The 20,209-nt window shown below is 47.0% G+C and overlaps 4 protein-coding genes across 7 annotated transcripts in view; all 4 read right to left on the bottom strand.

Moving 5' to 3' along the window:
* Positions 1-2,510, bottom strand: part of cunh5orf24 (chromosome unknown C5orf24 homolog) — a 4,362-nt gene extending 1,852 nt beyond the window's left edge. Inside the window, exons 1-3 of one of the 3 annotated variants that reach the window (XM_019872751.1) lie at positions 2,086-2,510; positions 1,236-1,380; positions 325-946 (exon numbers count right to left, since the gene is read on the bottom strand). In XM_019872751.1, coding sequence (XP_019728310.1) covers positions 326-946; positions 1,236-1,319 — 705 coding nt within the window. In that variant the 5' untranslated portion in view covers positions 1,320-1,380; positions 2,086-2,510 and the 3' untranslated portion in view covers position 325. Of the gene's footprint in view, positions 1-8; positions 947-1,235; positions 1,381-2,085 lie in introns of those variants that run through there. The other 2 variants (XM_019872741.1, XM_019872759.1) reach the window with 2 other exon arrangements.
* A 236-nt stretch (positions 2,511-2,746) lies between these two features.
* On the bottom strand, positions 2,747-12,276 carry ddx46 (DEAD (Asp-Glu-Ala-Asp) box polypeptide 46). The gene is made up of 24 exons (XM_019872783.1): positions 12,168-12,276; positions 11,796-11,906; positions 10,797-10,916; positions 9,968-10,081; positions 9,780-9,867; positions 9,483-9,654; positions 9,153-9,409; positions 8,711-8,818; positions 8,460-8,625; positions 8,265-8,385; positions 7,478-7,653; positions 7,245-7,366; positions 7,092-7,170; positions 6,420-6,502; positions 6,172-6,336; positions 5,601-5,763; positions 5,329-5,522; positions 5,097-5,234; positions 4,878-5,027; positions 4,510-4,737; positions 3,758-3,976; positions 3,503-3,647; positions 3,133-3,206; positions 2,747-3,058 (listed from the first exon to the last, which is right to left on the bottom strand). The coding sequence occupies exons 1-24, from the start codon at positions 12,182-12,184 to the stop codon at positions 3,011-3,013; spliced, it is 3,258 nt and encodes a 1,085-aa protein (XP_019728342.1). The 5' UTR covers positions 12,185-12,276; the 3' UTR covers positions 2,747-3,010.
* A 985-nt stretch (positions 12,277-13,261) lies between these two features.
* camlg (calcium modulating ligand) lies at positions 13,262-16,656 on the bottom strand. 2 transcript variants are annotated; one of them, XM_019872695.1, is made up of 4 exons: positions 16,132-16,656; positions 15,080-15,510; positions 14,935-15,000; positions 13,262-14,731 (listed from the first exon to the last, which is right to left on the bottom strand). In XM_019872695.1, exons 1-4 carry the CDS (start codon positions 16,298-16,300, stop codon positions 14,498-14,500), a joined length of 900 nt encoding a protein of 299 aa, XP_019728254.1. In that variant the 5' UTR covers positions 16,301-16,656; the 3' UTR covers positions 13,262-14,497. The 2 variants fall into 2 exon arrangements, with proteins under 2 accessions (XP_019728254.1, XP_019728264.1); XM_019872705.1 differs by having other exon boundaries at positions 15,080-15,507; positions 16,132-16,653.
* Positions 16,657-17,336: 680 nt separating this feature from the next.
* sec24a (SEC24 homolog A, COPII coat complex component) overlaps positions 17,337-20,209 on the bottom strand; it is an 18,196-nt gene continuing 15,323 nt past the window's right edge. Inside the window, exon 25 of the mRNA XM_019871565.1 lies at positions 17,337-18,568. Within this exon, the coding sequence (XP_019727124.1) occupies positions 18,455-18,568 (114 nt within the window). The 3' untranslated portion in view covers positions 17,337-18,454. The remainder of the gene's footprint in view (positions 18,569-20,209) is intronic.

The following is a 20,209-nucleotide window of genomic DNA, read 5'->3' as shown; positions in this document are numbered from 1 at the left end:
CCGGGCCACCCCCCCCCCCCCCCCCCGCCCCATAAAAAGCTACATGGAGCCACGCCCCTGGATCACCAAACTGTCACATCATGCGAAGTCGATCAATGACGGATTCCATTTTGAACTCCACCATTCAAGTGTCCTAAACTGTTGAAGGCAACGTTCGTGGTGCCTTCACAGGGTGCGCTGTTGCACAAATGTCTTTTTCCTCAATTCCCCATTCGGAGTGTGTAGAAATATAGTTTGTGAGATAATAGAAAAGAGACACCGAGGAGGCGGCGGATTTATATATTAAAAAGAAAAAAATCCATCATCTTAAAAAAGTGGGGTTACCTCATTCCGTGGGGGTCTTGTCCTTGCAGGAGGCTTCACAGATGATCTCCTTGTGCGCTAGCGGGTACGGGAAGGCGGCGCCGCTGCATGCGCCGCCGTATGGCAGTTTGTTGAGGCGGGAGAGACCCTTGATGCTCCCGGGGGGCCGCCCAGGGCTCACCTTGTAGCCCGCTGCCCTGGTGGTGCCCAGCGGCCTGCCGGGGCTAGTTTTGAAACCCGCGGCGCGCGTGGTTCCCAACGGGCGTCCCGTGCTGGTCCGGTAGCCGGCCAGTTTGGTGGTGCCCAGAGGGCGCCCGCGCCGCCCCGTCTTGCCGGCGCCTTTGCTCTTCTTCTTACCGTTGTCCCCCCCTGCCGCCGGGTCGCCGCTTTTGCCGGCAGGGAGCTTGGCAGGGCCCAGGACTTCCTGTCGGGGGCACGCCATTGGCTTGAGCCCGGGGCCGGGCGGCGCCATGGACGCAAGCGTCATTTGGACGGACGAAGGCGGTGGCGGAGGTGGGTAGAACTTGTTGGGCTGCGTGGGGCAGAGGTCAAAGTGCGTGGCGGGGTGGTGGGCATCCTCGGCCAGGCATGATGGCCTGGCGTTCATGCAGAAGTCGCCGCTCGTCACCTGGCGCATCATCTTCTGTGTGGGGGCAGCACAACTGGTTAGTCGCGCATAATTCACTGAAAACATTTTTTTCTATTGAGAATTTAGTCCGTCGTGAGGAATGTTGGTTTGAATAATTCATGTCACTTTATAGCAATGGGGAGCTCACTACAACAAGCAGAGGACAACATCCAGTTTGCTGCCTAAACGGGTTGCAGGAGAAAGGGAAGGGAATTTTTTGTTGGGGGTGGGGGTGTGGGGATTTTAAACAGGATTAAAAAACACATTGTTGTTGACGGCATAAAACAAAGTGGCACATACTCACCAACATCCCCTGAGTTGAATTGACTCTAATGACTTCAATGCACTGCTTTTGTGGCTTATCAAGATTGTCACATTGGACATTCATTCCACATTCTCTGCAATGTGCATTGAACACACTTGTACAGGAAATTAATCATGCTCCTAGCCTGTACAAAGACATTAATGTTGACATATTCATGTACCATCACGTTTTGCATAAAATACATATTGTGGATGTTATTTGGATGAATGTGTAGCAAGACATGGTATATAAATTTATGTCGGGACGAGCGTCTAGTTCAACAGGTATGGATTGGCTGTGAATCGCCCATTTGTGAACATTTTCTTTGGTTGATGCTGTGAATTTTTTTTCGAATGGAAAATATGTGCCTTGGCTAGGGTAGGGATGTTTTTTTTTTCTTTAAAACATGACAACTTAAAAACAACAGAAAGGAAAATTCGTCCAAAGTTTTTCTTTACGTTTTGTGCGAGCACTTTCGACATTGAATATCGAGAGAGGGACAGAAAGAGCTTCTTGATCATTTCAGCAGCAAAATAAACAAGCAGAGTGAGCAATGGGTAAACCGGGAGGTGTGTGCAGGACTCTGTTACTACTTATCTTTAGTGTGTGGGTGAAACTCATTCACAAAAAAATAAATAAAATAAAATAAATTGAAAAAATAAATCCAAACCGCGTGCACCGCTCACGGTTCTGGCATCTTGTGTGACGAAACGGCGAGCAGCGTACAATGGTTCTTTTCTTCTTTTTTAGACAAGCGTTAGCATCAATGCTAGTATTTAAAAGCCAAGATATAAATAATAAAAACACCCGTGATCACAATTAGCACTTGTTTAGAGGATAACATTCATACCTTAGGTTAATGGTCGTCTGAGGCCCGCGCGTAAATAGTTAAGGAATAGTAATTAAAAAAAAAGATTTTTCATCCTTCAGAGCGCAAACGGGTTCATTTTTTGCCCCTTCACGACACCGCTTTCTTCTTCTTGCCTCTGGGGGGGAGGCGTCACCGCATCGTGCAGCCTTGGTTTCAAAAGCTAACACGCGAACTGTAACTAAAAAATAAGGATGGTTATCTTGTATTTTTTTTTTAATCTGCTGGTTCCGCGGCTTTAGACGAGAAACGCAGCCATTTTCCATTAAAAATTAATAAGCGGCGAGAGCGATGACAAGTGCGCATGCGCAAAACGGAAGACCGTTCGGAAGGAAGCATTCCTGCTTCCCCGCCCCCTTCCTCGTCCCCACAGTGGACGCCGTATCATCTGCCCATAAATGTCCATTTTTACGTCAAATATGAAAATTTATAGACACCAATTGCCGCAAAACAAACCAATGTGTTCACCTGTTATATTGTTTTGATGCATTTCAATCGCAACCCGAGTTTTAGACGCCTACATTAACCCCAGTGTGCTCCACCACTGATGAATAATATACAAAGTAGACTCTTAAATAATGTAAAATGCAGTCTGCATTGCAGCCACATATATTAATACAAATGAAATGAAAAGAAAAAAACGTCCTCACCAACATTATGATTTATTAATTGTTGAGGGGTTTGAAAAATTATTAAAACACATTTTTTTTTTTTTATTAATACAAAAAAGGTGAAACTGATTTTTGTTTCATGGAAAGGTTCGGTGATGACTTGTGGATTTGGAGCTAGGAGGTATTTATATGGATAATTATCACCACTGAAAACCTGCAAAAATATAGGCTGGGAAGAAAGCATTATTTAAAAACAAAAAACCCCAAAATATTCTTTGATGACAAGTAAGTCTCCTTTACAACACTTTGTATCGTCCTTTGCTGGTCGGCTGGTAGGAGTTTTGCTGCAAAAGAAAATATTTTCTAATGAGTAAATGTTCAAGAAAACAACAATATGAGTAATTAAAATGCTATTTACTAATCTGATGAGTTCTTCCTTGATAAGACGTGTGATCTCCGTTTTGGCTTTCGTCACAGCCAGCTCGTTTGCGCCTAGAAATGAAACCACAATTTAGAATCAACATCGTCTCTTGACACCATGAAGGTAGAAATCTGATTTTAAGTAAACACATTTCCCTCCTTGGCTGGTAGAAAATATGTTTCTGGAAGAGTCAGTAAATATCATGACCAAATCCCTAATTCTCAACTCTGCGGTTTATGTAAGCAGTGCACATCAGCGGGGCCTTCTTTTTGAACAGGTAACGCAACAATTGGAGGAAATAAAAAAATCATTGTGACAGTTAAACATGAACTGGCCGCCCAGCTGTATTTAAAGGGCAAATACGTACTTTCAATGGCCAAGTAGATCTTGCGCTCGCCCTCCTTGGGCTCCTTGCCCGGAGGGAAGTAGGTCCCTCTGATGGTGATGGCGGCCTCCGAGTACTCCCCGATCCTCTGCAGGGCTTCCTTGGACGTTACCTTCCACCTAGCCGTCTGTAGAGCAGCGCATTTGGGCAGGCACATGATGGTAAACGAATCCATAAATAAAATAATACATGAACGTGAAGGCAGTAGCGAGCCGTGCGCCAGCCCGCCTGACCGACCTGCGGGAAGTCGTTGATCTCCAGCTCCTCCTCGTAGCGCTTGACCGTCTCGGACTGCTCGGCCGCCTGCCGCTCCTCCTCCAGCTTCTCCACCGGCGTGTAGTTGAGCTTGGCGTTGATCTTCTCGGCCAGCTGCTCGGCGATGGTCTTGGCCGACACCGACGGCGTCATGATGGTGCCGCCGCGCAGGATGGCGTTGGTGGCCTGCTGCATCACGTCCTGGGGGGGAGGGGACGATCGACTCGTTGAGCTCAGAGAATGCAATTTTAGACCGAGGGTGGACGGGCTTTCCTCGTGAAAAGAAATCAGTTTTGAAAAAACATACATCACAACAAATGGCAAATGTATAAAATTGAAAATAACTACAAAATAAAAAGCATCTTCGAAAGAAATTATGTCACAACTTTTTTTTTTTTACATTACGTAAAAAGAAAAATGTACAAAGTTACATTAAGTGTGGACAACCTTAATCAGGCGACATGACAGAGTGTCACACGTGGCTGTCAAGGTAACAAAATCAAACATCTGCGAGCAAAAAGGGATAGCGTGGACCCGTGCTATTTGCGGGGAACAGGGGACGAGCCCGACCGCGAACAGCAAAAATCGTATATCAGATATGATATATAATAATGAAAGGGGGGGGGGGGGAAACAAATAAATACATTTACAAATATGCCGGGGTCCTCTCCATTTTTTTTTCTCCTAGTACGGAGATGACTTTACCATATGGCGCAAGCAGTTTCTCAACATACCTGAGCTTCAGCTCCCAGGTTCTTCTGGGCGTTGATCTTGAGAGCCAGCCGCTTGGCCATCTCCAGCTTCTGGATGTTTCCGGCAGACGTGGGTCCAAGCCCCGGGAGCCCGCTCAGCGAGCCCGCCGAAGCGTTCGCCGAGCCGCCTCCGCCCGCCGACGCTCCGGGAGCCGTCAGGTCCTTCACGCGCTTCTTGGAGTTGAACATGCTCTCGATCTGCTCCTCAATCTGAAAGGGAATCCATCCATGTGGGAGACCACGATTTCTCTTGACTTCGGACCTCAAACTGTGATCGCATGGGAGGGAGACCGCTCCGATGCGCGTCCCCGTTGTCAGCGTGCGTGCGCAAACACATTTGATTTCCTCACATCCAGAGCGCCGTCCTCATCGTCGGAATCCTGCAGTCCCAGCGCCGCCCTCTGCAGCTTCTTCCTCTCGTTGGCCAGGGCGTGCTCGGTCTCGTCGAACTTGAAGCCTTTGCCCGAGAAGCCGCTGCTGCTCTTGATGGACTTGCCCTCCTGCGACGGCGGGCAGACCAAGAAAAGGTGGAAAATCTCCCTGATTTACCCGCGTTGCTTTTGTCTTACCGCTTTCTGCTGGTCCTTGAAGGAGGCCCACAGCTGCTCCAAATCGGCCGGGACGGGAGAACCGGACAGCTCCAAGGCTTTGATGATGTCGCCGGAGTATCGGACCTGGTCCTCCGTGATGAAGGTGTAGGCGTATCCCTGGAATGAACGGGATGGCAAGTGAAGCGGCGCGGCGTGGCGTTTTTTTTGCGAAGCGCCGCGAACGACTGAGATCGCCGCATTGGAAACTGACCTTGTTGCCCGCTCGGCCCGTGCGTCCGGCCCTGTGCACGTAATCCTCGTAGTGGTTGGGGCAGTTGTAGTTGACCACCAGGATGAGCTGCTTGACGTCGAGGCCTCGCGCCGCCACCGACGTGGCCACCATCAGACGGCAGGCGCCGTTCTTGAAGTCGTTGATGATGCTGTCGCGGTCGTACTGGTCGATGCCTGAACACAAAGTGGCGTGAAAAAGAAGGAGCGGCGGGCGGGCGGCGCGCAGGCCGGGCAGAAGCGCTTTCACGGTACCTCCGTGCAGGGACATGCAGGGGTACGAGGCCTTCATCAGCTCTTTGAGGAGACCGTCGGCGTGCTCCTGCTTGTCCACAAAGATGATGACCGAGCCCTTCTCCTGATAGTGGCCCAGGATCTCCAGCAGCTTCAGGAACTTCTGGTCCTCCTCGATCACCAGCTGCAGGTAACAAAAAAAAAAGAAAAAAAAAAATCCGACATTTACCACCTACAGTCGACTTGTTAAACTCGATGATTCAAACGGGGTACCAATGACAACTCGAAAAATTCACGTTCAAGAATCGCATGCAGAGACGGGAGGATGAAAGGGCCACTTGAAAATTCATCAACTCTTTGAAACACGCGAAAGTCGGCCAAGAAAGCAATTCCAGATTGCTGGGATTGTTCGTCAGCTCTCGGTTAAAGGTTTTTTTTTGGGGTGGCCAACAGCCCTCGAGCTCATAGAACGGCTCACACGACACTTGAAGCAGCCGAGTCCCACGAACCGACCACGAAGTGTCGAAAGACTGTTGGCGGACGGCGAAATCTATCCATCAAGTGTCAAGCTGGGCACATCGGGGACACTTACCACGTGCTGCTCCACGTCAGAGCAGACCACACTGCGCCCGCCCACCTGGATCTCCAGCGGCTTGGCCAGGATCCTCCGAGCCAGAGCCTCCATGGCTCTGGGGAAGGTGGCGGAGAACATCACCGTCTGCCGGTCCGGACGAACGTTGTCCACGATGCGCATGACCTTGGCGCAGGAATCGCATCGTCGCTAATTGTTTGGAATGACGCGCGCGGGACTGCCGTCGAGGGGTTCTGTATGGCGCCCACCTGCGGCTCAAAGCCCATGTCGAACATCCGGTCGGCCTCGTCCAGCACCACGTACGTAGCTCGGCGGAGGTTGGTGACGCGACCTGCGCGGCGAGGTAGAGAGACGCGTCAGCCAAGCCGCGAAGCTCGCGAATTCTGCCAAAGGTATGCGGCGTGGACTACTTTAAGGTGGCAAGTGTTTCAACTTTTAAAATGTGACTCTTTTTTTTATTTTATTTTTGTCTATCTCGGTCACGTCTTGCGTACCATCTTGGCGAGGGACCTGAAAAAGTCAGAAAACCGCCTCAAGATACAAAACAAGAGACGGAGCCCCACTCAAGCATTATCTGACCGTACGGCTTTTCACCTACAAAGAAGGGGAACAAAACAGATTACCTCGCATGTGTGGAAGCCACAAAATCACGATAAAAGCACAGGTGCTCATGACACTTTCCCATCAGGTTCATACGCACACATTTGCAAGATGGCGACACTCATGCAACACGTTTCAATCTCTGGCTGTCAAAGCGGACCAGGGGGCACCTACCTGCTTTTTTTTTTTGTTCGTTTGTTTATTCTTGTTCAAAGTTTGTCTGATCAGCAATGCACCGAGGGCATTTATTAAAAAAAAAAAAAAAAAAAAAAACAAAAACTCCCGGTATTTATCAGCAATCAAAACATGGCAGCACTCACCGCTGTTGGCGCCCAACATGTCAATCATTCTTCCCGGCGTGCACACGATGATCTCGGCGCCTCGCTTCAGCTCGGCAATCTGGCAATGAATGGTCCCGGCGTCCCGTTAGCGCTGCAAACGTCGCCGGTTGTTTTGTAGATCCAGCGTTTTACCTGTTCGCTGATGCCCGTGCCTCCGTAGACGCACACCACCCTGAGTCCCAGCGACTTGGAGAACTTCTTGCACTCTTTGGTGATCTGCAGCGCCAGCTCTCTGGTGGGCGTCATGATCACAGCTGAGGGAGAACAGCGACACGCCAGGTTTCTCCTCTCCGTTTTCTACACCGCTTGTCCCCACTCGGGGCTGAAAGAGTTGTGGGGGGGGGAAAAAAAGGTGTGCCTCTTACAGATGGGGCCCTCGGCTTCCTCCAGAGGCCTCTGGTCCATGATGTGTCTGAACATGGGCAGAAGGAAGGCGATGGTTTTGCCGCTGCCCGTTTTGGCGATGCCGATGAGGTCTCGGCCCGACATGATGGCGGGAATGGCCTGCGCCTGGATGGGGGTGGGCTTCTCGTAGCTCTGCCTATGAGGGCGAGTCGAATTTTCAAAGAAATAATCGTACTCATTTGCTGCGTCAATGTGACAACCCTCAAAGTGTGGCTGGAAATGCTCATGTGGCTGTTGACGAACAGCGCGGCTTATTGTAGGCGACGGTGACTTCTAATACAAGCAAAATTTCCCCCACTCCTGCAGCTCAATAAAGGCAACAAACAACACGATCGGGGAGAAACTACCAGCGCAATAATACTGTTAGATTAACGGCGCCAGCACAGCAGAGCAAAAGATGGGCCGGCCGCTGGGTTTTCCATTGGCTGGATTCATTTAACTGCCTTCCGGCTAACGCTGGTGAATTCAAATGTCGATTTGATTGATCACGGCGCTCAATTTTGGAATCGATGGCATTCCGCAGTTTCTCTCATCGATTCAACGGATTCAAATGGACTTTACATCACGAAGCGATCGCATTGCGAGCGAGATGCAAGCATTTTGTCCACCGCGGTCGTGTACTGTCGCATCCGCGACTTCGGATCGAAAGGCGGGGCCTGTCCGGCAAGTGACGTAGGATGTTGCCGAATGAGAGCTTAAGAGTTGGCTGGCTGCGATTCGACCGATCTTTTCAGCATTTCTACTGACTTCTTGAGGGCATTGAGGATCTTCATGGAGACGCCGCACTGCACCCAAGTCTTGATGGGCTTGGGACAGCCTTTCCCCTTCACCGTAATTCCCTCCAGTTCCATCCGGTATGTGTTCACCTCTGTAACAGATCGCCGGCGCATTAGGATCGTTCTGTTCCCAAAGCCTAAAATGGACGCCGCGCCACGTACGGACCCTCGGGGGACATCCTGGCCAGATCGGGCACCTCCACATAGAAGTTTTTGCGGTAGGGCTCGTACTGGATCTTGCCGTGGTCAACGGGCTCCAGGATCTTCCTCTGCTTCGTCTGGAATCCCGTCAGCGCCGTCTGCAAGTCAACTTCCTCCTCCTCCGACGAGTACTGCGTGACGCATTGGAGAGATCCGTTAGCTTTCTTTGACTTCCGCACAAAAATCACCACCAGTGCCAGAGAGATGTCACCTCACCTCCATGGCATCCTGGTCGTTCTCCATCAGCTCCCCCTTCTTCTTGTGAGTGTGAGGTCCTTTTTTGGTCTTAACCACCGTCACCACTTTAGTTACTGTTGCTCCCTTCTGTTGATAAGGATTTAAAAAAACAAATCATTTCATAATAATCCAAGCAGTGATCAGCAGGCCCTTGCACACCATCGCACTCAAAATGATGCCCCAAAATGGCTGCTCTGAACTGAAATGGCTGACCTTCTGTTCAATTCTGTTATGATGGACACGCTCACCCATTTTGGTCTTATTGTACAATTATTGAAACTGGTGCCGGGGGCTGAATTTTGCTTACTTTCCGAAAGGGTGAAAGTGAAGAAAATGAGCCGAAAATGGCTCCATCAAACACAAATGGCTGACTTCCTGTTCAATTTGCTTCACGGGGTCACTGTTGTAACTTTCCACGCACCTTGTCGTTTCCTTTGACGCCTCCCATGTTGAACTTCTTCACTTCCTGCTTCACCTCCTCCATGTAGGCGTCCAGCGGGTCGATGTCGATCTCGTCGTCCTCGTCCTGCTTCTCGCCGGGGGGGTCCGAGTCCTTCTCGCCTTCGTCCATCTTTTCCTCCTTGACCTCGCTTTCTTTGACCTCTCCTTTGTCTTTGGCCTCCTCCTCCTCCTCCTCCTCGGTTGCCTCCATCGGGACGGGCACGTCCTCGTCATCGTCTGCAATGACGACGTCCGTGTTACGAGCAGACCGAGGGTTAGGCGTGCGGTCGGTGTCGCGCGCCGCGCTCACCGTCGTCGTCTTCGAGGCTCCACTTTTTGCCCTGCTTCATCTCCTCCAGCTCCTTCTTGATCTCGCCGATGTTTTCGATGGCCTTTTTGCGCTGCTCCTCGCGCCACTTCTCCACACGCTCCTTCCGCTTCCTCATCTCCTCCTCCAGCTTGTTCTGGTCAAAGTCTTGCTGCTGTGGGAACACATGCAACCACACTTGTTTTTTTTTTTTTTTATAGAGCTGAGGCTATTGAATATTTGTTGACATATACTAGAATCTTCTTTGGGACCGCTGGAGCCGTTTCTCACAAAACTTACATCTTCAACTTTCTCCTCTTCCTTTTCCTCCTTAATTTTCTTCCGGTCCGATACAAGATCAAGGTTTTCTTTCTCTTTGCTCTTTGACCTGCAAAGACGAGAGAGAGAAAGAGAGAGAGAGAACAAAGTTCAAGTTAGAACTTACTGAAAGTGTGATGTCAATATTTTTGGTGGCGAAGAGGGCAGACTTTTCATCAGTTTTCCTGCTCTTGCTGGGGGTGGCCGAGCGCGACCTCCTGGCTCGGCCTCTGCTGCTAGACCTCTTGCGTTCTCGGCTTCTGGATCTCCTCCTTTCCCTGCTCCTGGAACGTCTGCCCAGAAGAAGAATGAGGACACTTTATGGAAAAGTTATTTTTTTCCCCCATTAACTTGTATACAAATGTTGGGTCTCTGGAGGGCCTGCCCACTAAACAAGTGTGAAAATAACTAAGTATTTATCTATGTATGTCTTTTAATGCAGTTCGGTTTTGTTGCCCTTATTTTTAGCTGAGTGTGTTTTCAATGCACTGCATGTTTGCGCTGTGGTTGAAAGGAGAGAAATTTCATCTGTGCTGTATGTTGCACATCGACCATATTTGACAATAAAGCTGACTTGTTTTTTTTCGGGAAGCTGCCTATTTATTAAAATGTGTCGCAATTTTGACAATTGGTTGTCTCACACACACATTGAAATGCAACACCGATTGAAAAGGAAAAGTGGCTAAGATTGCATGACTGTGTGCATGTTATGTTTTGTGTTATATTATTTTATGTTATGTTGTTAAGAAACCTGCCTCGGGACTACGGCTGAAAGCTAGCATTTATGTTAAGTCCGGCACATTTACACTGCTGTGTTGATTAATGTGTACTGTTCCAATGAAATAAATAAAAATATAAATGAATACATGTAAGAAGGCTAGTTGGTAATTAAGTTCTGCATCTACAAAGGAAAATAAATAAAACATCTTTGTGGCTGTTCCCTATCTGAAGATGTGTATGATTCAATTTGTCAATGGCGATTTTGCACGCGATCTCCGCCTGTCTCGGCTGCGCGACCCCTCCCTCCGGCTTCGGTCCCGGTCGTCCTTTTTGGAGCGTTTGTCCGCAGAGCGACTCCTCGAGCGGCTACCGGAGCGCCGCGGAGAAGTCGAGCGCTTCCTGTAATGTCTAAACATGAACACAATAGTGGTTTAAAGGCGAACATGAAACGATTGTGTGAAAACTGCGTTCATATGCGAACGAGACTTGGCGGGCAATGTCTGCTGGTATTTTACGGTGCAGTTAGCATGCTAACGTTCGCATTCCAGATTATCTTGGTAGAGAGCCGCGTGGGACCATTCTAAGTCAATTAACATCACAAGATTAAAAAAAATAAATGAATACATAATTTTTTAAAAGAAAACGAATTAAACATGCTCTCGGACATACCGCGACTCGCGACCCATGGTAACGTCGTGAAACAAGTCAAAAGAGTTGCCAACTGATGTTTGACTTCGCTGCGGCGCTTTCACGTAGGATCCCAAGCTGCTTCCGCTCAAATTCGTTACGTCACCAAAGTGCGACACCTGTTGTGGAAATGTGGCGCCTTGGCTGTTCAGTGTGCCACCAAGAGGCGGGAGGTTTTCTTTTTGTTTTTTAGTATTACTGTAGTTAGTTGAATACATATTTTTTTAATATAATTCTAGATTTCCCATTTGTTTGAATTATCTAATTATAATTTATTGTCAATACATTGAACAAGGCATTATGTTTTTTCAAGTTCTTATATTAGAAAAAAAAAAACTCCAAGTACCTCTTGAAGCTCTTGCGCTTATTTTAGATGGCAAGTTCAAGTTTTTATATTAGAAAAAAAAACCTCCAAGAACCTCTTGTAGTTCTTCCGCTTATTTTAGATGACAAGTTTGTATTGAGTGTTAAGAATAAGTATGTAATAATACAATGTTGAAAGTCAAATACTAAAAGAAAACAGCGTGTCAGATAAATCATTTGGCTTGACAATTTTAATGCTTGTACCATGTCAACATTGAATGATTTCACATGTATATGTTGGTTCGGTCCGGGTCTTCCTTTTTGGAGCGTTGGTCCGCAGAGCGACTCCTCGAGCGGCTACCGGAGCGCCGCGGAGAAGTCGAGCGCTTCCTGTAATGTCTAAACATGAACACAATAGTGGTTTAAAGGCGAACATGAAACGATAGTGTGAAAACCGTGTTCATATGCGAGCGAGACTTGGCGGGCAATGTATGCTGGTAGTTTACGGCGCAGTTAGCATGCTAACGTTCGCATTCCAGATTATCTTGGTAGAGACCGGCGTGGGACCATTCTCTACCAATTAACATCACAAGATTAAAAAAATAAATGAATACATAATTTTTTAAAAAGAAAACGAATTAAACATGCTCTCGGACATACCGCGACTCGCGACCCATGGTAAAGTCGTGAAACAAGTCTAATGAGTTGCCAACTGATGTTTGACTTCGCTGCGGCGCCTTCACGTAGGATCCCAAACTGCTTCCGCTCAAGTTCGTTACGTCACCAAAGTGCGACACCTGTTGTGGAAATGTGGCGCCTTGGCTGTTCAGTGTGCCACCAAGAGGCGGGAGGTTTTCTTTTTGTATGTTTTTTAGTATTACTGTAGTTAGTTGAATACATATTTTTTTTAATATAATTCTACATTTCCCATTTGTTTGAATTATCTAATTATAATTTATTGTCAATACATTGAACAAGGCATTATTTCTTTTCAAGTTTTTATATTAGAAAAAAAAACCCTCCAAGTACCTCTTGAAGTTCTTCCGCTTATTTTAGATGACAAGTTCAAGTTTTTATATTAGAAAAGAAAAAACTATAATTTATTGTCAATACATTGAACAAGGCATTATGTTTTTTCAAGTTCTTATATTAGAAAAAAAAAAACTCCAAGTACCTCTTGAAGCTCTTGCGCTTATTTTAGATGGCAAGTTCAAGTTTTTATATTAGAAAAAAAAACCTCCAAGAACCTCTTGTAGTTCTTCCGCTTATTTTAGATGACAAGTTTGTATTGAGTGTTAAGAATAAGTATGTAATAATACAATGTTGAAAGTCAAATACTAAAAGAAAACAGCGTGTCAGATAAATCATTTGGCTTGACAATTTTAATGCTTGTACCATGTCAACATTGAATGATTTCACATGTATATGTATACAGATGGGCGGTGGGTCTCGTGGTTAGCGCATGGACCTCAGCAGGCGCAGAGGTCGTGGGTTCGCTCCGGCCTTCCTGTGTGGAGTTTGCATGTTCTCCCGTGCCTTCGTGGGTTTTCTCCGGGTACTCCGGTTTTCTCCCACATTCCAAAAACATGCATGGCAGGCTGATTGAACACTCTAAATTGTGTGTGCCCTGCGATTGGCTGGCAACAGGATCAGGGCGTCCCCCGCCTGCTGCCCGAAGACGGCTGGAATAGGCTCCAGCCCCCCCCCGTCAGCATTGAGAGGACAAAGCGGATCGGAAAATGGATGGATGGAGGTATACAGATCAATTAGTCCGAGTGGTTTCCGAATATAACACGCACGCGTTTTAACATGTCAAAAATCGTCACAGTAATAAGTTAATGAGCAGGATATTAAAAAGACAGGCATTGGCGAGTAGATAGAAAACACGTAAGGCGGAGGCGTGACACAAAAGCGAAAAAGTACACTGGCACCTTGACTTACGAGTTGAATTCCTCTCCACAGCCCGCTCATAACTCAATTTATTCATATCAATTTTTACCATTGAAATCAATAGAAATGCCATTACAGCGGACCCCTGCTATTCACAAAATTTTGGGACCTAGCCGCCTGCAAATTGTGAAATTATGCGAATCGTTGACACCTAGTATCAATGCTATGAAAGAGGGAAGAATTTTTTTGTTTGTTTACAACCCGCCCCCAAAAGTCTTTAAAAAAAAATGGGGAAATTTTTCTAGTTTTCCACAAAAAAAAGAACAAAATAAATAAAAATAAAAAATACAGGCACTGACCACACTAAAGATGAATCAGCGGGTGCTGAAGTGCTAACTACTCCATTCCCCAAAACACCACCATTTTTTAATTATGGATTTCTCATAAAGAGAAAACAGTTTATTGCATTTAAAAAGACAAAACAAAAAAATCATGAATAAATGAAGTGTGGAATTAGTGTCAGCTCTGCCTTTAATGACATGAAGGGGCAAGATGTGAGCTTCCAAGTGTGAGCTGTTGCCAACAATGACTCTTGGTGTTTTTGTGAGCCGAAAAGGATACTCGCTTGTGTCATTTTCAACTTACTGTTACATCGCCCAAAAATACCAAAGTACATGCTGAAAAGCAAAAATGACACAGGCGACTTCGCTATTCGGCTATCGAGTTTGCACGTGTTTGACTGTTTGTCCAGTTCAATAAAGTGCATCGGCGACTCTCCTTGCCCACATGCAAGGGTATTACAGTACCATAACTACTCCATTTCTTTCCACTTCACTGAAGCGGCGGCGTATTCTGAAGCTCGCTCGTCTGACGCAAAATTAGGCTCGCAAATTTGACCAAGCGGCGGCTTGTAAGTGCAAAACTTTGAAAAGTTGACGCGCTCGCAAGTCAAGGTACAAATGCGTTCCCACTAAAACTAATGTCTGGTTTCTTGCGTTGGAAAGTTCTCACTTGTACCATGAAGAAAAGAGACACACAAACATGCCTTGCCGCCTCAACGGTCGGCGCCGAAAGCGGCGGAGGGGGACGGTTCGGCTTGGTCACTGCGCCGCTGCTGCCGCGGCAGAAGCGCCCGCGCCCGGCTCGCCGGCTTCAGAGCCGATCAGCAGCAGGACTTGATGGGAGAGGATGAATGTGAAGAAGTAGGCGCAGAGGTCAGCGAAGACGTCGCCCATGCGCCGGTACGTGTCCATGAAGCGGTTAATGACCTCACCGGGGATGCCTGACAGCAGCAGGGCGGCGGTCAGCACTGTGGTCTGCGCCTTCTTCTCCATCTGCAACCATGTCGGTCAAAACCATTAACTGTTCTGCATTTTATTTGTGGAATAAGCACTTAGCAGATGAATCCACCCATTTTCAGGCCATCTCAGGGGGCTGACATTTTATACAGCACCGCCCCCTGCTGTCAATTTGAATAAACGTCAAAGTGCCCCCGGGCCCTCATTGCAAACGTCCCGAGACCAAACCCAGAACTCACCTTTGGAAAGTATTTGGACAAGCCCATAAAGGCCAGTTCCAGCGTCAGAAATGGAGCAAATATCGACTAAAATCACAAAAGGATAAATAAAGCGTCACATTGCTGCTAGAATGTCTCTAAATCAATCAGACATGTGACAACTCACCAGATACTTGCAGACAAACACTCGGACAAAAACGGCGAGGAGGACGCTGCAGACCAGCCTGAAGATGGCGAAGGGGTCAAACTCCTCGCCTTCCGCCTCACCGTCATGCGCCGGCTTCTCATTGACCAACTGGCCCCTCAGCTTCATGGCATCGTCAAAGCGGGAGAGGTACTGCTGGAGGCCGCCGGGGTCATCCCCCGCCACCTTCTCCGCCTTGGGCTTCTGCCGGATCCCTCGGAGATGGCCGTCCGCCGTCATCGCTGCGTCGTCTGGCAGTGGCGAGTCCCTCGTCTCTGGGGTGGCTCCGCGGGACAGGTTGACTGACTCCGGCAGGAAGGGAGAGGGTCTCGGGGAGGGTTGGGATGACCATGCATCTGTCCGGTCCAAGTCCAGGTGGAAGCGGGGTTCTGACGGACGCCGGGGTGACCCTACTGGATATCAGTGATGACAACCAACACACTTGATGAAGAAGAGTCACCATAGGGACTCAGTGAATTGCAATAATATAAGTTTTTCATCACAAACGACGACGAATAGGCCTGCGAGTATCGTTATGTGATCTGTCCATAAACGCACTGCTCTACCGGGATGGCAGCAAAACACGAAATAAAACCCGAACACACTTCAAATTGCTTCCTTGACACGAAGAATGCATCAGATGGCGCAGCGACAACGCTATTTTTGTTGAGCCTAAGCACAAAAACAGCCAAATGGTTATTTTTTTCCGCTAACATTACGGAAAGAAAAATGCATGAATTTGTATACAATTCCACAAGAGAAATGACGTCAAACATCCGGGTATTTCGTTGGGACATAGTTGCTTGCGTTTTTTTCAAACATACAAAATAAGGTGTTTGTCATGACCCAGAGACGAGTCTTTTCAAACAATAATACCAAGAAGTATGATTCGTGAATTTAAGTGACGTATTTTATAGGATTTGATCTCATAAAGGCCTGTTCGCTCATTGTGACGTCACGTTAACATCGCCTGATAGGTAAGGGCAGATGCAGCTACAGCTACTGTACTAAATGTAAGCCGTCAGTTAACATACCGTTAATGTCAGCCTCGTTCTTGGCGTAGCCTACAATTCTCTTCATCCTGTCCTCGGAATTCATGAGCAGCTTCCTCCTGCGGATCTCCGCTCGCCTCTGCGCCGCCGACAGCGCCGAGCCCGCCGTCGTCGTTTTATCGTCGGCGGCGTGGCCCTCCGCAGGCTCCATGTTTTCAAAATAATGAACCCACGTCAATCAAAACGAAATAAAACAACGAAAAACAAATTAAAGTCAAAAAACGTGCGGCGATAACTCTGGACACGGTCAGATTGCTGAAGAACAACACGGGATGGACCGCCGATGTCGCGCGGCGATGCCGTCACCAAGAGAGGACACAAAGGGAACGCTTGTACGCTCGACTTTTTTTTTTTTTTGGTAATGTTAGTCGTATTACATGATGAACATTATTATGAATAGTAATTTTTTTTCTGCATTTGATTGGCCAGGTGGTGTTTGAGACACAAAAGGGAACCATGAGCGTGAAATTGGGTCCCTAAATTTAAATAAAATGTGGGAGGGGAGTTTCTGGGACTTTCTCCATTGTGAGATAAATAAAGGTTTTCTTTGTACGATCTAATATTAACAAATATATAATGAACTCATGATGATTTCAAAATCGCACATATTTACCTCCAATCACTGTAATTTTAAAGGCCCTTTTTAAACATTTTTAGCAAGCTATTTGCAGTTTTGGGCTTCGTGGTTAGAGACCATAGTTAAAAAAGTTTAATTTTAGCTGTAACCCCTTTGACATGCTTTAAAACCATTTATTGAAACGTATGCAAAACATGTGAACACACACGGGGTGTCATGTGACGTCCCAGTCTGTGCGAGTCCCTGGGCAGGAGCAGTGGTGGAGAGCAGCTCGTGTTTTCTGTGTTTTACAATTCTTCTGGCGTTTAATAAAAAGCTATAAAGTGCATCAGCCTCTGTGGTTTTCCTTTCTCTAATGTTACAGCATTATAGCAAGTACTGTGACGTGACGGAATAAAAAGAACAGGACTGCTACACCGAATATTTCCACAGGTAATGTACATTTCACTCACTCACACACACACACGCTGTTTTCCATGTTAATCATTGAAAATTACTACTGTACCGTTTTTCACAATTTTTAGGTATGCATGCATTTTCTCATTTTTTTAGTTTGTGTAGATATTACATTTTAAAGATGGAAAAGTCACTTGACAATACATGCATATGACTTGAGTAAGCAGAGTATTTATTTTTTTTGTATCAGACAATTTCGACCCTATTCGCTTGTTTTCTAAATAGGTTTTGCTTTTTATAAGACTGTACAACAATTACAAATGATCAACTCACACAAGGGGAGGAAAAAAGTGACTAATTTGGTCCACATATTTCAGACCGTTAACTCCGTCACTGCCCCCCAAAAAGCCCACTACATTTAAAAAGTCCCAAACATTTTATTTCATTGACATGTCACCTAATCTGTCATACTAAAATTTTATTAGCATCTCTCCACCATTGATATAATGCAGTATTTTCAATAAACAAGTATCAATAAGCATGATTAAAAGATCACAATGGCTTTTTCTGTTAGGTCTTGTGTTCATGAACAAAAAAAATATTCCTGTATTCTATTATATTAAAATATTTTACATATATTGTCTGGGTTTCAACAGGAAGCTTGGTAGTAAAAGTAGAGTTCCCCTTCAAGGCAATCATTGAATTTTAATTATATTGGGAGGCTCATAAATTAAACAGGAGAGGGGCGCCAAAAAAAAAAGATTGCAACGCAACATTCAAGTGGGCGCCTGATGCTTTCTTTGCCTTTTTCTGGCATTTGTTCGGCACGCCACATAGAAAGATGGAATCTTCACAAAGAAAAAAAAAAGTGATGAAAATACTTGTTAACAGTCGGACACCTCGGTTAGCCTGAAAGCGCGCACGCACACACACACACACACACACACACAAACACACAAACTTGCATACATGTGACGTGTTCGAGGAAACGTTCTGTGCTTTTGCCATCAACGAGCTCACATCTGAGCCATACCTCAACTTTGGACATTATTGTTCTATGAGAATAAAAACTGATACTTTCCATCTTTTACATACATATAGTACATGTACACACACACACACACACACACATATATACGCACATATATGTATATGCATACGTATATATCTGCATGTATACGCGCGCGCGCGCGCGCACACACACACACACACACACACACACACACACAAATATATACATACACACATTTCTTTATTGGATCACCTCCAAGGCTAAATTGAAAGTGTCCATCATGCACTTCTGCTCTTTCCACATGCACGCACACAAACGGCTCATTTGGAGATCTGCTGTTGCAGGTGAAGCAGGAACTCGTAGTAGGACAGCGCCGACTCGGTGCGGTCCTCAATCATGTTCTGCATCAACGCTACTTTCAGCTGGCTCTCGGGGGGGGGGGGGGAACAAACACACGGAGGTGGATCAACAGTCCAGAACGACACTAGAGCCTTGAACCTGCTGGTCGTGTGATGCTCGATGATTTTTTTTTTTCCAGCTTGATGTTGTTTTGTTTCTTTTTTACTCTTTGGCTTTTGACTCAGCATGACACTTGGTTTGAGTGGCGCTGTTTCCGTGCCGCTTAGCGTCTTCGTTCTTTATTAGTCGTTTTCTTTTTGTACGTATTATTTTTGCTCAACGTACAGCACTTTTGAACACAGCGGCGGATGTTGTTTGAAAGAGCTCTAGAAACACAGCTGAGTCGAGACTCTTGTCAGTGTGTTGTAGTCCCAGTCTCTCAGCACTTTGTCGGGAATTGGAACCTGACTTGAAATTGCTCCTTTGTCCCCAAATTGCTCAGTGACGTCATCCGGTCGAAAACAAACTCAAAACCCTCGAGTGGAAGCGTGTGTTGCGATGGCGGCAGACCTGCTTGAGCAGCGCAAGGATGTAGAGCGGGAAGAGTCTGAGGCAGGCCGGGGCGAGCAAGCCGGGCTGCTGGATGGTCAGCACCGACTGTCGGTACGACGACAGGGAGTCGATGGCGGCGTTGGTCATGGCGTCCCGGGCGTCGCTCAAGCTGGCCGTCACCGAGCGGTCCACGGCTGAAAGGAGACCACACCTTTACGTATCGCCGAGGGGCTTGCTCGAGAGGCCTTATGTTTCTCCTTTACATTCTTTTTTTTTTTTTTTAAACAAGTATCAGTTTATCGTGGTAAACGCAACAGTGCTAAAACCGTTTCATAAGACTGACACAAAGCGCCACGCAATTTCCCATAAAAGTTTCTGAGATGAAGTGGCTTAATGAGCCTGATTTTAGCTCCGAATCTCTCGCGCCGACAACCCGAAGGACGCTCCCATTACGGTAAAGGCTCAAAAAGTGAAGCAGAGCAGATATCCCTGCCGTATGTGGTGTGGTCAGTCTGATCAAAAATCTCAAAATCGAATGAAATCTCCCCCTCACAATATCTTCGAAAAATATTGCGATAGTCCTGACGGGAAGCATGATCCTCACCCATGCACGCCAGCAGGCCGGCCATGGCTTGAACGTCGGCGCCGGCAAAGATGTCCGACAGGGAGTGGACCACCGGGAGGCACAGGGTGTGCACGCGGATCCTCCGCTCTCCTGTTAAAAGCAGAAAGTGAAACGCTGCGCTCCTCAAGCGCCGTGCCACAAAGGATCCGACTTCACTCATCGCGCCCTCGATCATTACCGGCACCACCGGTTAAGACACCTTCGTAGCCTTAACAGAAAATAACCTTTAACGGCACAAGCGGATTCTCACACTGAAAATTGTCCAACGAATTGAGCAGAAGTCAATTCAAATCAACTTGAGCGAGGCAGGGACACTCGTGCCGACCTTTGCTTGAGGTGTAGAGTAGCGCAGCCTGGAAGGAGACCACCTGCATGTCGTCCAGGTTCTCCTCGATGGACATCTGCACGGCATAGCCGGCGTCCGGGTTGACGTTGGGCAGCGACAGCAGGTCGGTGGAGCGCACAAAGAAGTTGCCGTGGAACGTGTGAATGGACAGCCCTACGGAAAAAAATCCAAGAAAAAGTCATCCACCAGGCAGACCACGCTCTTCCTTTTTTT

This window comes from Hippocampus comes, unplaced genomic scaffold (assembly GCF_001891065.2).
Source record: "Hippocampus comes isolate QL1 unplaced genomic scaffold, H_comes_QL1_v1.1 scaffold33, whole genome shotgun sequence".
Classification (NCBI taxonomy): domain Eukaryota; kingdom Metazoa; phylum Chordata; class Actinopteri; order Syngnathiformes; family Syngnathidae; genus Hippocampus; species Hippocampus comes.
Note: the sequence above shows the minus strand (reverse complement) of the source record. Positions and strands in the feature narration are given on the sequence as shown.

What these genes read in the sequence shown, in the direction of transcription:
- ddx46 (XM_019872783.1), bottom strand. An exon ending in GGGTCGCGCAGCCGAGACAG is followed by an intron (nt 10,082 to 10,796) that starts GCGGAGATCGCG and finishes CAGACGTTCCAG; the next exon opens with GAGCAGGGAAAGGAGGAGAT. An exon ending in ATCCTCAATGCCCTCAAGAA is followed by an intron (nt 7,654 to 8,264) that starts GTCAGTAGAAAT and finishes TCGCCCTCATAG; the next exon opens with GCAGAGCTACGAGAAGCCCA.
- camlg (XM_019872695.1), bottom strand. Translation starts at nt 16,300, where the DNA reads ATGGAGCCTGCGGAGGGCCACGCCGCCGACGATAAAACGACGACGGCG. An exon ending in GAACGAGGCTGACATTAACG is followed by an intron (nt 15,511 to 16,131) that starts GTATGTTAACTG and finishes ACTGATATCCAG; the next exon opens with TAGGGTCACCCCGGCGTCCG. An exon ending in TGTTTGTCTGCAAGTATCTG is followed by an intron (nt 15,001 to 15,079) that starts GTGAGTTGTCAC and finishes TTGTGATTTTAG; the next exon opens with TCGATATTTGCTCCATTTCT.